The 13,262-nt window shown below is 40.6% G+C and overlaps 1 protein-coding gene across 4 annotated transcripts in view; it reads left to right on the top strand.

Annotated features, from left to right (window-relative positions):
• Positions 1–13,262, top strand: part of grik2 (glutamate receptor, ionotropic, kainate 2) — a 260,242-nt gene that overhangs the window by 206,837 nt on the left and 40,143 nt on the right. For all 4 annotated transcript variants that reach the window (XM_027286830.1, XM_027286828.1, XM_027286829.1 and 1 more), the window contains one exon: positions 2,441–2,658. In XM_027286830.1, the coding sequence (XP_027142631.1) occupies positions 2,441–2,658 (218 nt within the window). The remainder of the gene's footprint in view (positions 1–2,440; positions 2,659–13,262) is intronic.

Here is a 13,262-nt window from a genome sequence, read left to right as displayed (position 1 = left end):
GCATTGGATGACTAACCATTAAAATATGTTTTTATTTTGTTAGATGCACAAAACCCTACGGTCAATCAAGATAATGTGACAGTATCATTCTGTTTTCTGTACAAACAAAACTTTGCAAAAGTCAGCTAATATTAATATTAGTTCAGCTAATAATGGACTGATGTGGTCCATGACTTACTGTAGCATGAGTGCTGACTTTTGATAATTCTTCTTTGGCACCATAAAAACTGTCAGAAATGTGCATAAATCTGCATGCTGTCATATCATTATGGTCATAACTCATAATCTGAGCTAGTAGAAGCGTGTGGATGTTAAACAGACGAGGTCAAGAGAATAGATCCCTGAGGGAAGCACACATTTTTGTTTACTCATATGTGTAATTACTCATCTACACAAAGCTATCCTCGTCCTTAAAACTGACTTCAGACCAATTTAGGAGTGTGCCAGAAGGTCCCACACAGTTTGTAATATATTGTGTCTGACTGTGTAGAATGCAGCACTGAGATAACCAACATATTTTGTGTTTTCTAGGCTAAAACTGCATGGAAAGATGAATTTAACCCAAAGTGCTATCATGCTGGTACAGAAAAGTAGTTTCAGCAGTTGCTCCATTCTTTGAGAATTTGCCCGTAGACATGGTGACAGTAAACACATTCAGCATGGTGTGTACAATCCATTAGCTGTTATCACTTAATAGGTAAGTTTGCCAATGAGATAAGCAGCTTTTTTTGACCTGATGCTCTCCTGGGTTAAATGGCGATGCCCCCTCTGGCCTGCTGTTCTCTCTCCATTGCGGTATCAGTGACGGTGGGCTCGAGCTGCAGTTAAATGTCATGTCTTTCCTTGCATGCTCCTCTACTATACAGCTCACTCAGGGGAGAGGGAAAGAAAGTTTGATGAAAAGTGAGAGCACAGATTGAGTCTCTCACAAAGGGAGTGGAGAGCAGAGTTCCTACCCTCCTATCTCCCTGACTCTTTATCAGCTTTCCCTCTGAGTGAATGTGCAAAATCCCTGCTTTCAATTGCCTAAGCCGCTTGAGGAGAATGGCCCTGATATAACCCAGGCCCACCTTCTTTCACCCAGACAACAAACATCCCTCCCTCACTCCCACTATACCCACGCACATATACTCCTTCATCCTCTGCATACATTCTGCATAAATCTTGAATGAAAAACAGTCTAAAGCACGCTCTATTGTAAGATATAAAAAAAATAATGGAAGTAACTGATGCTGTGCTAGGATAAACAGCTCGGTGTAGAAAGTGGGAGCATCTGGTCGGACAAGCTTTTTCTCGCAAAATTAGTTCATTTCATAGAAATTGCTGCAATCAGTGGAGTCACTTGCAAGGATGAAGTAAATCCATGCATCACATTTACACAGAGTTTTAACGCAATTGACCAATTGCACAACAGCTTGTCAGGGTTGATCCTTGAGGGACCAGAGAAGTGAGGGGTCCAAAATAAGGGATGGTATCATTTTAGCTGCATCCAATCCAATTTCATAAAATCCTGTACACACATATGGCACAGGTGGTTTTTGGTCTAGGGGATTAATAACTGCTCAGCCTTATGGATGTACCAGCTACTAACTGGCTGTCACATATGGTAAATTACCTGCTGATAAAATCAACGGGAAAAAAAGATGTAGGAAATAGCTGAAATATCTGAAATCCTGGTAAGCTCAATAAGTTTTTCTACGGTTACTACAGTGTCGCTTGCTCTGTGTGGCTCCTGTCTGCTCTGGACCTCTTCTTCTTTCTTCTTTAGTCTGTTTCACTTTATTTAGGTCAACACATATAAGCTGATGTCAAAATACTTAAGGGATCAAGGTCAACCTTCATAGTCCATCAAAATTTTAATGAAAAGTTGCTCATTTCCTCTATCTGCAGCATGCCACTCTCATGTATCCATACCCTAGCTTTATGTAAGGTCCCACCCCCTTAAAGCTTGGCAACCAATCAAATGACGACCTCTGATCAGAACAATACATTGCTCCTCAAAAGATAGCTTGTAGACTAGTCTCAGAATAGTTTGATTCTTTAATAAACTGTGCTAAATGCCTGTTTAGCATCCTAAAAAAACAAACAACTAGCCACCATGTGTGTGGTAGTAGCGAGCCCTCTATGTTGTCAGTCATGTTTTATTTCTGCCATGTTTTAAATGTAAAGAGAATGTCTTTAAGGAGGTATTGCTGTAAACAAGGTAATACAGTAAAGGCAGTCAAACTGTTCAGATCACACAGTACATGCTATTCACGTTACCAGTGTAGGACAAAATACCAGTCACCGTGAAGCTGTCCACTCTGCCCACTCTGTGTGTCTGTGTCTGAGAGTGTGATCCAGGCGGCAGATGCAGAGGCCTAGCCTGGCCTGGGTGCTGCCCCCTCTCCGGCCTAGTGCTGTACCAGGCCTCACCCCCTCCTCTGCTCCTCTCGTTCAGGATCTGAACTCATGCCGAAAGCCCTCTCCACCAGAATTGTAGGAGGAATCTGGTGGTTTTTCACACTCATCATCATCTCCTCCTACACGGCGAACTTGGCTGCTTTCCTCACTGTGGAGAGGATGGAGTCACCCATTGACTCCGCCGATGACCTGGCCAAGCAGACGAAGATAGAATACGGGGTGGTAGAGGATGGCTCCACCATGACCTTCTTCAAGGTTGGTTCTTTTTCTTATTATTATTATTATTATTAAATATGTCAAAGTTGAATGTTGGTAATGATATGATGATATGATTAGTTCCTGCAGATCGATCAACCTTATAAAACGTAAATATTACAAACACCACTTGAACACCACTTCATATCTGACATTAAGTAAGAAAGAAATACTTTAACCTGCTCAATAACCTTTTTGTGTGCTGTGCTCATAAATGTTTTAAATATTTCATTATTTGGTATTTTAAAGTCCTTGTAAAGTCAGAATAAATCTGTGTTCTGAATTTGTCAGACCAAGAAGAAAGTGTTAGTAACCCCTCAGCCTAGTTTGAATGATTAAAAATATCGACATGTTTATGAAATTAGGTGTCAAAATCAGGTAAAAATTAATTCTCAGCTCCAGGACTGTGGGGGCGTGTCCGTTGAATGTGCTGAAGCCACGCCCACTCGTGGGAGCAGTGGAGCAGCCATTTTGACTGAAACATGTCAGATTAGTTCAGAAAATGACATGACTAACTTGGAAACACTCTGAGTGAGATGAATTCATCTCTATCTCTCTGCTAGAGGTGCAGGGGTATGCTCAGGGTGGCCTCAGCGTGTCATCGAGCCATCCCACATTTCGCAGTGATAGAACATGACCAGGTTGTAAGTAGAGCTTCGAAATGCAAAAAGAAGAAACAGGAGCGAGAGACAACAAATCAGAGTCAGCTATTTATTACTGGCAATGTGGAGATGTTGCAGCTGGCGTTCCTCTTGTCTGAGGGCCCTCGTCTGGCCCTCGCGGTGATTACTGAGTCTTTCAACAGGGCAACGCTGCAGTTCACAATGCCCACCTGGCAAAGGACTTCTTCCAGTGCTAGGGTTAACGTTCGGCTCTCCATCCTGTGTGGTCCCCTGATCTAAATCCCATTGAGAACATTTGGGGATGGATGGTAAGGGAAGTTTACAAAAATGGACGTCAGTTCCTGACTATGGATGCCCTTCGTGAAGCCATCTTCACCTCATGGAGTAACGTTCTTTCCAGCCTCCTGGAAACACTTGCATCAATCATACCTAAATTAATTTTTGAAGTGATAAACAAGAACGGTGGAACTATTGAGTACTACTTAGCACTACTGAGTCCTTTTTTGATACCTTTAGTGTAGTATTGTAGTACTTTCTAATCTTTCTCCTTTTTGCATTTTAAAGCTCTACTTATTGTATTTTCAAACAGTGTATTCTGAAAGAAATATCAAAAATGCCTTCACACTGACTTGAAGTTAAAGGGCACCTCATAATTTAGCATCACACTCCGCTGATGTTGTGTTGTGGGACTCACAGGAGCTTACATTTCCCATACTGTGTCTTAGTACTGTCTTTTGTTACACGGGACTCACACCGAACGCGGAACGGAAGCGGAACGGAAGCGGAACGGTACTTTGCCCGGCGTCAACTCACACCGGACGCGGATCAGCCGCGGAACGGCAGCGGAGCGAGCCGGCCGTATTCTCCTGGACATACCCGAGACCCCGCGATAAACAGTGTATAAAAAAAACAACAACAACAAACAGCTGACTTTGCTTCTCCGACGTGGAGGAGATTATAAAAAGCATCTGTTGTGTCATAAATGATTGTGTGTTGTTCCACTTCAACAATTAGTCTCTTGTTGAGACCCTTTGATCGATCTTTGATCACCTGGTGTCACCGGTCGTGACGTAACGTTGATGTGAAGTTGTAAAAAGCTACATGAACTGAGTATTGTGTTTTATTTTGAAAGGGGGCGGAAGTTTATTACGTTGATTCAAGGCCCGGTTTCCTGTCTGGTGCGCAGTGCTCTGTTGAAATTTACGAGGTTCAGCCGCGGCTCGCGGAAGAAATAGAAATCCTGCGGAAAGCTCGCGCCGTGGCGCGGAGAGCCGCTTCTGGGACGCTTCTGATCCGCGTCTGTTCCGCGCCCGGTGTGAGTGCTCTCATTGACTAGACTGGATTCTATTTGTTACGGTGACCGCGGCGGTGCCGTTCCGCTTCCGTTCCGCATTCGGTGTGAGTTGGCCTTAAGACTCTCCCTCCTGGGTCATGGGCCGACATGGGGTTTCTATTTCATTACATTTTACATTTCCAAGCCTAAACCTAGATTACAAATCGATCCAGTTATGTTACCCTGTTGTTACATTACATTGCACATATTTAGCTAACATATTTAACCAAACATCCTACAATAACCTCAAGAAAGAGAATTGCAAGAATCATGCATTTCTTTTATGGGCCCAGGTGCAGTCAGGTGTATAGTTTATGCTGCCCTGATGTCAGTGGGGAGCTCTTTCAACCATTGTGGAGCCAAGACAGTGTGTGGTGGTCACTTAATATGGGAGTATCATGCTGATTGACAGTAGTGGAGTGTAATGGCTGGTCTGGGGTCGCCATGTGTGGGCCTGGGTCATTTTCAGCCTGGTAGGTAAGTATCAGTTTTCTAAATCACATTCAAACAGTCACAACCTTTTTAAAAAGAAAACAAAGAAACAAACAAAAAAACACTTCTCATCCATAAATTTGACAAACTGACTTCCACATAGGTAACGTGTCTCTATTGATGGAGATGTCGGGCAGCCAGTCGGTTACCACTTTCTTCCAGACAGAAATATTTAAACAAATATTGAATGACTGCCATAACATTTGTCTTCTACAATAATGTACAGATACTTTTCCATGACCTTTTTCACATCGGTATCTAATGAAATACACTATGCGTTATAATTTAATTGAAGCAAAAACTGGTACATGCATCCATTATCCATAAGGATAAATAACATCATTGGTTGTTCTCTGACATTTTATCTGGTACCATCATCAGATTATAACTTTAATATGTGTATTGTTTTGGAGATCTAGTTTTCAAGTATTTTAGAATAAAAATCATACACCTGACTACTACTTTAGTGTGTGTTTGAATGAGTTTGTGGTAAATTGATTAAACATAGCTTCCCTTTGAAATGTGTTCCTGGTAAGCACAATATGAACTCCAATAATAATAAGAAGATAATAATAAGAATTTTGACACAAGGTCCCTCGACAGAACAGAGCCTGAAGATAAGACAAGACGAGTAATAATGCAGGACCTGCCTGAGTTGATATTATACTTTATTGGTGCAAATTCAACCGTGATTCCTAAAAAGTTGGGACGTAAAATGTAAATAAAAACAGAATATTTTAGTGTATAGTGATGGGAATTGATAAGATTGTTCCAATTCCGATTCTATTATCGATTCTGCTTAACGATTCGATTCTTTATCAATTCTCTTATCGATTCTCATTTGGGAAAAAAAGGAGAAGAAACTGTTTGATCAGCATCAACCTTGTTTAGTTAGTAGTATCACAACCTTACAAAACCAACAGCGAGGTCAAAAGAGTCATCTTCTAAATGTAATGCAGAAGGCATTCATTCAATGTAAACAGTGATAGAATGTTTTACAAAGAAGCACATGGCGCTAACATGGTAGGCAGTGTGTTATCTACCAGAGTTACCTTCCGTAGTAATGGCAGAGGTGGTCTTAGCCTGGCTGCTGCTGCTAGGTTGAGATTCATTTCCAGTCTGAAGCGTGTCAAAAACACGACATTCATTTAAAAATATTGCATGTTGTGTGCGCAAATGTTTCTGCATGTTCGTCGTTATCTCCACTTTACAATGATTGCAAGTCGCCCTGTTGCCATCTGTTTTGGTAAAATGCAGCCAAACTTTGGAGCATTTGAACCGAGTGGGTGCCATTGTTTACTACTGATTGCACTGCACGTGCGAACTGATAAGAGAATCGTTAGATAAACTGCCAAACGATTCCATCGAATTGAAACACACGGAACCGGTTCTCAACAAGTTTTCACATGTAGTGAACTGCAGACCTTTGGATTAGAGCTGGGAATCTTTGCCTGAACCCGCCAGGTCCCGTCGGGTCCTGACAGGTTTTTTTTATAAGTTGAATCGGGCCCAGGCCGGGCTCAGGCTTGCGTTATGACTTGCGCAGTAAATGAGCGATCATGTGATGCAAGACAGGTGCAAAAATGGATGCTGAGGATGCGCACATTTGAATAACATCAGGCTGCAAATGGGTACAGGCTCTACAAAGCTGTCAATCAAAACGGGCTGGGCCAGGCTCGGGTCAAATTTTACCGGGCCCAGGCCGGGTCGGCCTGACTTCTAAGTCCCGTGTCATGCTCTACTTTGGATCACTGGATTGTATGCTACCCATTATGTCTAGTGCATTTTGGCAGTGCATCTTTGGCATTTTGTATAGTTTTGTGAGTTTGGAATAGTGTCTAATGTTGGAGATAAGAGATCTATACAAAGCAGTTTATAATCCAATGGCCATGAAGATCTATGGTTCTCTATCTTCTGCAACATGAAGCAAGCAGTTATCATTTTATTGAAGATCCGGCCAAAGAGATAGACTGCAGAAGCATGTGGCAACAAGTGTTTGGTGGAGATGGCCTTCAGGGATGCTTGTGTCATTGCCCTGACTGGAAGCTCTCTTGATGAGGCCTTCGCAGATTCTGAGGTCAATCTTGATCATTTTTCCATCATATGTACTTAAAAGACAGTGGTGGGATCTGCATCAATATCAACAGGTGATGCGATAGCATCAAAACCCACAGCACCCATCACTGACTACATCAAGTTTGCATTGCCACCACCATACCCACAAGAACGTTTAAGATCATCTCCCATATAAAAGAAAAAAAGGATTTCAGTATCATGCCTGGACTTTCCTTCTTTGTGAATCTAAACAGAATCTAAACATTCACCAACTATCTACTTTTGAAAACACTATGAACACTTTCAAGACACAGTTTGAGAGCCCTCATGTTTCATGAGGCCACACATCCTCTCTTCACACTGAAGGATGTCCAACAGCTGCTGGGCAGGTGCAAGCTTGGCAAGGCACCAAGGCCAGATGGCATCCCAGCTAAGTTGCTCGAGCTTGTGCCATGAAGCACTTTCCCATCTACCAGTCCATCTTCGGGGGAATCCTACAGGGCTACATCAATATCCACCCTCTGGAAATCATCATACCAGTACCCAAAACAGTCCCACTCTTGAGAAACCAATCACTACTGATTAGTCACACTCATTTCAATAGTTGTTAAATACCTGGAAAAAAATTCTTGACACCACACTTGCAACCGTCAGACCACAGCTGGACCCCACCAGTTTGCCTATAGGGCCAACAGGGATACAGAGGATGCTTTGGAAGGCCTCCTCCATTCCAGGCCAACCCGGCATCATTACTTGTATTTGACTTTGGCTCCACCCTCAACACAAATCAGCTTCAACTTCACCATCTCAACATTCCACCACTACAGACCACAGGCTGTAAGGCACACTACCATCTATACCCATCAACGATATTGGGACTGTGTCCACAGTATCTTCCCTTGACACAAATGACTGTACCAGCCTTTCACACATCACCACATACTCAAATACTCTGATGACCCTGCCACACTTGGACTACTCAGTGTATCTGCGCTCGATTGCTCTGCCTCAACTACCCGGATGTTTATCACAGAAAATTTAATTCTGGTGGCACCTATTTTAGCACATACACCATGATCAAATACTGCTGTACCCTTCTGCCAGTGAAATAGCCTGGAACCAAGTAGCAATGACAGTTCTGCTGCTGCCAAAGCTCTTCTAGATAATCCCCTCAATGTAGGATCATATAGAATACCTGCTGCATGTCAAGGATGTTGTGTTAATCCAGCCAAGTTTGAAAACTTCTGTGCATCGGATGTCTTTGCACCAAGTTTCTCAATGCTTTTTTCCACTCTTTTGCAATCCATCAATGGCACTGTTTGAGATGTAGCTTGTTCTACCTTCATTTTAATCCATCTGTGCAATAAGAAGCACACACAAATTTGCAGGTAAACTGTGTGATTACTATGTTTTTCATACTCACACCAATTCATTATAAAACTTGCTGTGGTGATAGTTGCACAGACTCTTTATCATTTCACCCTACAAATTAATGAAAACAACAGTTGATGTAAGAAGCAGCATATGTGCATGTTAATCATCCTACCTCTGCTGAGGTCCTTCTGCAGCCATTCAGTTTACAGCCTCAGGTCACACACTGTTAGTGCAACTGCATCATTTGTGCAGGATAATACCAGTACTGATTAAGGATTTTATTAAGTATTTGGATGTACGAGTGTTAGTTGTGAGAATGTTTCCTTTTGCAAAATAGCAAATATATATATTCTAAAATTTGAAAACCTTCAAAAACACAAAAAATATATTTCCTCCTTTGCTTTACTTGTGGTATATGGAAGAATTATCCTATCTTTATTCAAGAGCGTAGATTTTCAGTTTGATGATTTCTTCTTCTCGTGCTCAGATTCATTCTCCTCGTGCTGCTTTCTTTCAAAATGTGTGCTTGAACTCAAAAATCACATGCTTGTGCCAAAGTCTACGCACTCAAATCTAAAGTCTATGCTCTCAAATCTAAAGTCTACGCTCTCAAATCTAAAGTCTACGCTCTCAAATCTAAAGTCTACTCTCAAATCTAAAGTCTACTCTCAAATCTAAAGTCTATGCTCTCAAATCTAAAGTCTATGTACTCAAATCTAAAGTCTATGCTCTCAAATCTAAAGTCTACGCTCTCAAATCTAAAGTCTACTCTCAAATCTAAAGTCTATGCTCTCAAATCTAAAGTCTACACTCTCGAATCTAAAGTCTACGCTCTTGAAACTAAAGTCTATGCTCTCAAATCTAAAGTCTGTGCTCTCAAGTCTAAAGTCTACGCTCTTAAATCTAAAGTCTACTCTCTCAAATGTAAAGTCTATGCTCTCAAATCTAAAGTCTATGCTCTCAAATCTAAAGTCTATGCTCTCAAATCTAAAGTCTATGCTCTCAAATCTAAAGTCAACTCTCAAATCTAAAGTCTACGCTCTCAAATCTAAATTCTACGCTCTCAAATCTAAAGTCTACGCTCTCAAATCTAAAGTCTGTGCTCTAAAGTCTAAAGTCTACGCTCTTAAATCTAAAGTCTACTCTCTCAAATGTAAAGTCTATGCTCTCAAATCTAAAGTCTATGCTCTCAAATCTAAAGTCTACGCTCTCAAATCTAAAGTCTACGCTGTCAAATCTAAAGTCTATGCTCTCAAATCTAAAGTCTACGCTCTCAAATCTAAAGTCTACGCTCTCAAATCTAAAGTGCTCGCACTCAGAACAAGCACGTCCTCTCAGGTTGAGGCGTCGCTCGCACTCAGAACAAGCACGTCCTCTCAGGTTGAGGCGTCTGCTCAAACTGAAGGATGTCCCGCCCTGCACTTAAATTAGTGTGTTTCACCAGCCAATAGGGAGACAGCTAGAGTGTGGACCAACTTGGGTGTGTTCCTTTGCCCTTTTTGAGCGCTCCGTAAGGGCGGGTATATGTTCTGTTTGTAAAACTGCTTCTCGGTTAAAACACACCAATTTACCATATTAGCCAGCTATTTGAATTGTCACCTATTTAAGACGACAGTTTATTTATGTATAATTAATCTTAAGTAATCCTAAAAAGAGTTATCATAGTTTAGATTTTTTTATATCATTTTATATTAGCGGGATATATTTTATATACTATAAATACTCTTAGTAGCATAACAGTGTTATGACAGTTGAATGTAAAAAGTACATTGCAATCTATTGTATTTTAAACCATGAGGAGAATTAATCTGAGCACAAGAAGGAGAAATCATGCTCTCAAACTGAAAATCCTCGCTCTTGAATAAAGATAGGATAATTCTTCCATTGCCGTACCTCAACACGCAGATTTGGTTTTATATGTTCTGGAAATAGAGGTGATCAAACTTTCATTTGTGTCGTTTGTGCACTCAGAAAAAAATCCAACAGCAACATTTCTTTGGTTGAATCAAAGCCTCACTCTACAATATCCATTACACTCATGGAGCACACAAACTTGTTGTCATCCTGCTTATCCCAGAGCCACCTGCCAACAAAATGCTTCAAATTAAAAGTATTAATCATTCATTTACTTGTATGACTGATTTTGGTCAGATTTTTCTCATTCATAAAGTAAGCAAGCCTCAGAATTCTTTTGCGTTGATTTTGCTAGAATATGTGTACAACCTTTACTTTTATAGTATTTTAGTGGGGTCGCCTAGTGGGTCATACAATAATACTGTATACACACACAAACTAAAATACAGTGACACACTGTTTTAAAAGCTAAATATGTATATGTTCAATGAACACTGAACAAACCTGTGGGACAGCAGCTATTAACATGTGACACACTGGTTCCCACTGTCTGCATCATCTTTTGCTCTTCTTCTTTAGAGCATTAATTTGTCCTGTGGACACACTCTGTCCTCAGGTCCTGTCTGAGGTGTTTAAGACACACTGTCGTGATGACGGATCAAGTGTTTTGATTAGACTTATCAACCGTCAGTGCAGCACAGTCACTGGTGATGTGCGTATGCATCACAATCACTATTCATACCCAGAAAAAAAATGTTACTAAGTCTAATGGTGGCTAATTATGTAAATGTCTGCACGGGAGAGTCTCTGAAGCACTGAAGCGTGTCACTCGTCTTCCTACAAGGGACATTCCCTATGGACTGTCGCTACAATAACACTGAATAATTTAATAAGCAAACACACCACTGCTGTGCTTGCTTGTTAGCTAATAAAATCACATCTTATTAAAGGCAGTGCTGTTTTTTTCACCTTGTGTATATAATGGGGTGATGGCCGTCAGAGTCGGTCACAGAGACAGTAGCCCTGTACTTAGCTGTGGCACTGAGCACCAGGTCCCCGGGCTGTACAAGCCTGAATTGTTTTGCATTAGCCATAAGACAAATGGGAGGAACCCCTCCAGCATGGTGATTAAATCAGGCAGATGAAGCTTATTGAGATGATGTGTTTGATACCTGAGAGAGGAGAGAGGCAGGGTATGGATGGAGGGAGAAAGGAAGAAAAAACATAGTAACATAGGTACAAATGAACCTCAGTGTTACTTAACAGGAACCTATGAACATCTATAGGTTGATGTAATGGCCATGACGTTTATAACATGATATATTAGATATATTTACTTTCTTGTCACTCTAACTGTTATGATCAAAAATCAGTTGACCAATTTGCTTCAGAAACTGCAACTCCTTAGGGTCAACACATCATTGACTGCATGACTGAATTACTGAAACAACAGCAATTTGCTCTTTCTAATGATACAAGTGTTTCTAATGTCCACGGATCATAAACATTCTTATTACTCAAGATTGTGACCCATTATCATTAAAACACTAAATGGAAATAATAAAATGAAAGACAATAGAAGTGACACAACACAAAATAACTTGAAATAAAAATAAATAAATAAAAAATAGCAGCCTAGTGTTCAAAAGGGTCAAGTTGTCTTAACTTAACCAAACCTTGTATGTGAAAGATTTTTTACAAACTCTGCAGTTCTCCTCAGTGAAGCACTTTGGAGTCTTTCAGCTCATTGTTTTAGTTTAGTCACACTTTTATTAGCATTATTTTTACCTTTAGAGACTAGTTGAGAGCATAGTGGAGCATTAAGCAGCTAAAGAGACAGCTGTTGTTGTTGGTGGATACCAAAAAGAGAAGTTAATATTGGATTCACCGTGTGGACACAATGAATGAATTGAGTGGCACTAATAAATTATTTCGTCCTTCCAGACAGTAAACTGCTGCAGCTATTTTATATACTATCAAATTTACATAAAGTTATTTGTCCCAGGTGGTTCTAAAGGGCTTTAATTATTTCTGCTCATTCTTAAAATAATACAAATCATATCAAGTCTGCATTCTCAGATTTTTTAAATATATTGGGCATCGTTTTGCATCCTTCTCCAAATTTCCCTGCAAGGATCATTAAGGTTTCATTCCACCTCATATGAAATAAACACTGTAGTAGATAAAAGAAAATGAAAAAAAGCAACGTGCACTACATTCTAGTATCTGATCTGCTGCTGTTACACTCAACTTTCTTGCAGGTCGAGCTGACAAAGCTACAAAATGTGACTATGAGTGCAGAATTGTTTTTCCTTTTATAGCCACTTGTGTTTAGTGTCAACAGTGTATCATAAACAGTGTGTGTAAAATCTGGCGTGAGAGAATGCTTCATGAAAGCAAAGTTGTTGTTTGTGCTGACAGAATCTGTGTGCCATTTCCCTCCACTCTCTGGATTCTTTTGATTAGGGCGCTTTGAAAAATATGCAAACCACTTTGGCAAGCAGCGAGCACCAAGTCTTGACAAGGACCAACAGAGTGTGTGTTGCTGATGACAATTCAAGGCTACACACACACTCAATACAAACACACGTTCACATACAAACACTAAATACTGAATGCACCAAAGCTAATGCACATTGTGTGTACTCAGAAGAAATGTACCCACACACGCATAAACCAAGACACATCTACAGTAAGAATACACACACTTATGTAGACATCTCACACACAGACACATGCCGCTTAATAGTCCACTTCCTCTTCTTTTTACTCTGAAGAAGTTGGGAATACAAAACATGTTACTTCCCTTGGCAAAGGATCTTCTCTAATGCAGAACAATAGATGCTGGATGTTTGCAGCAGCATTTTGTAGCA

The sequence above is a fragment of the Larimichthys crocea genome, chromosome XIII, assembly GCF_000972845.2.
Source record: "Larimichthys crocea isolate SSNF chromosome XIII, L_crocea_2.0, whole genome shotgun sequence".
NCBI lineage: Eukaryota > Metazoa > Chordata > Actinopteri > Sciaenidae > Larimichthys > Larimichthys crocea.
This window is presented reverse-complemented; position numbering and strand designations above follow the sequence as displayed.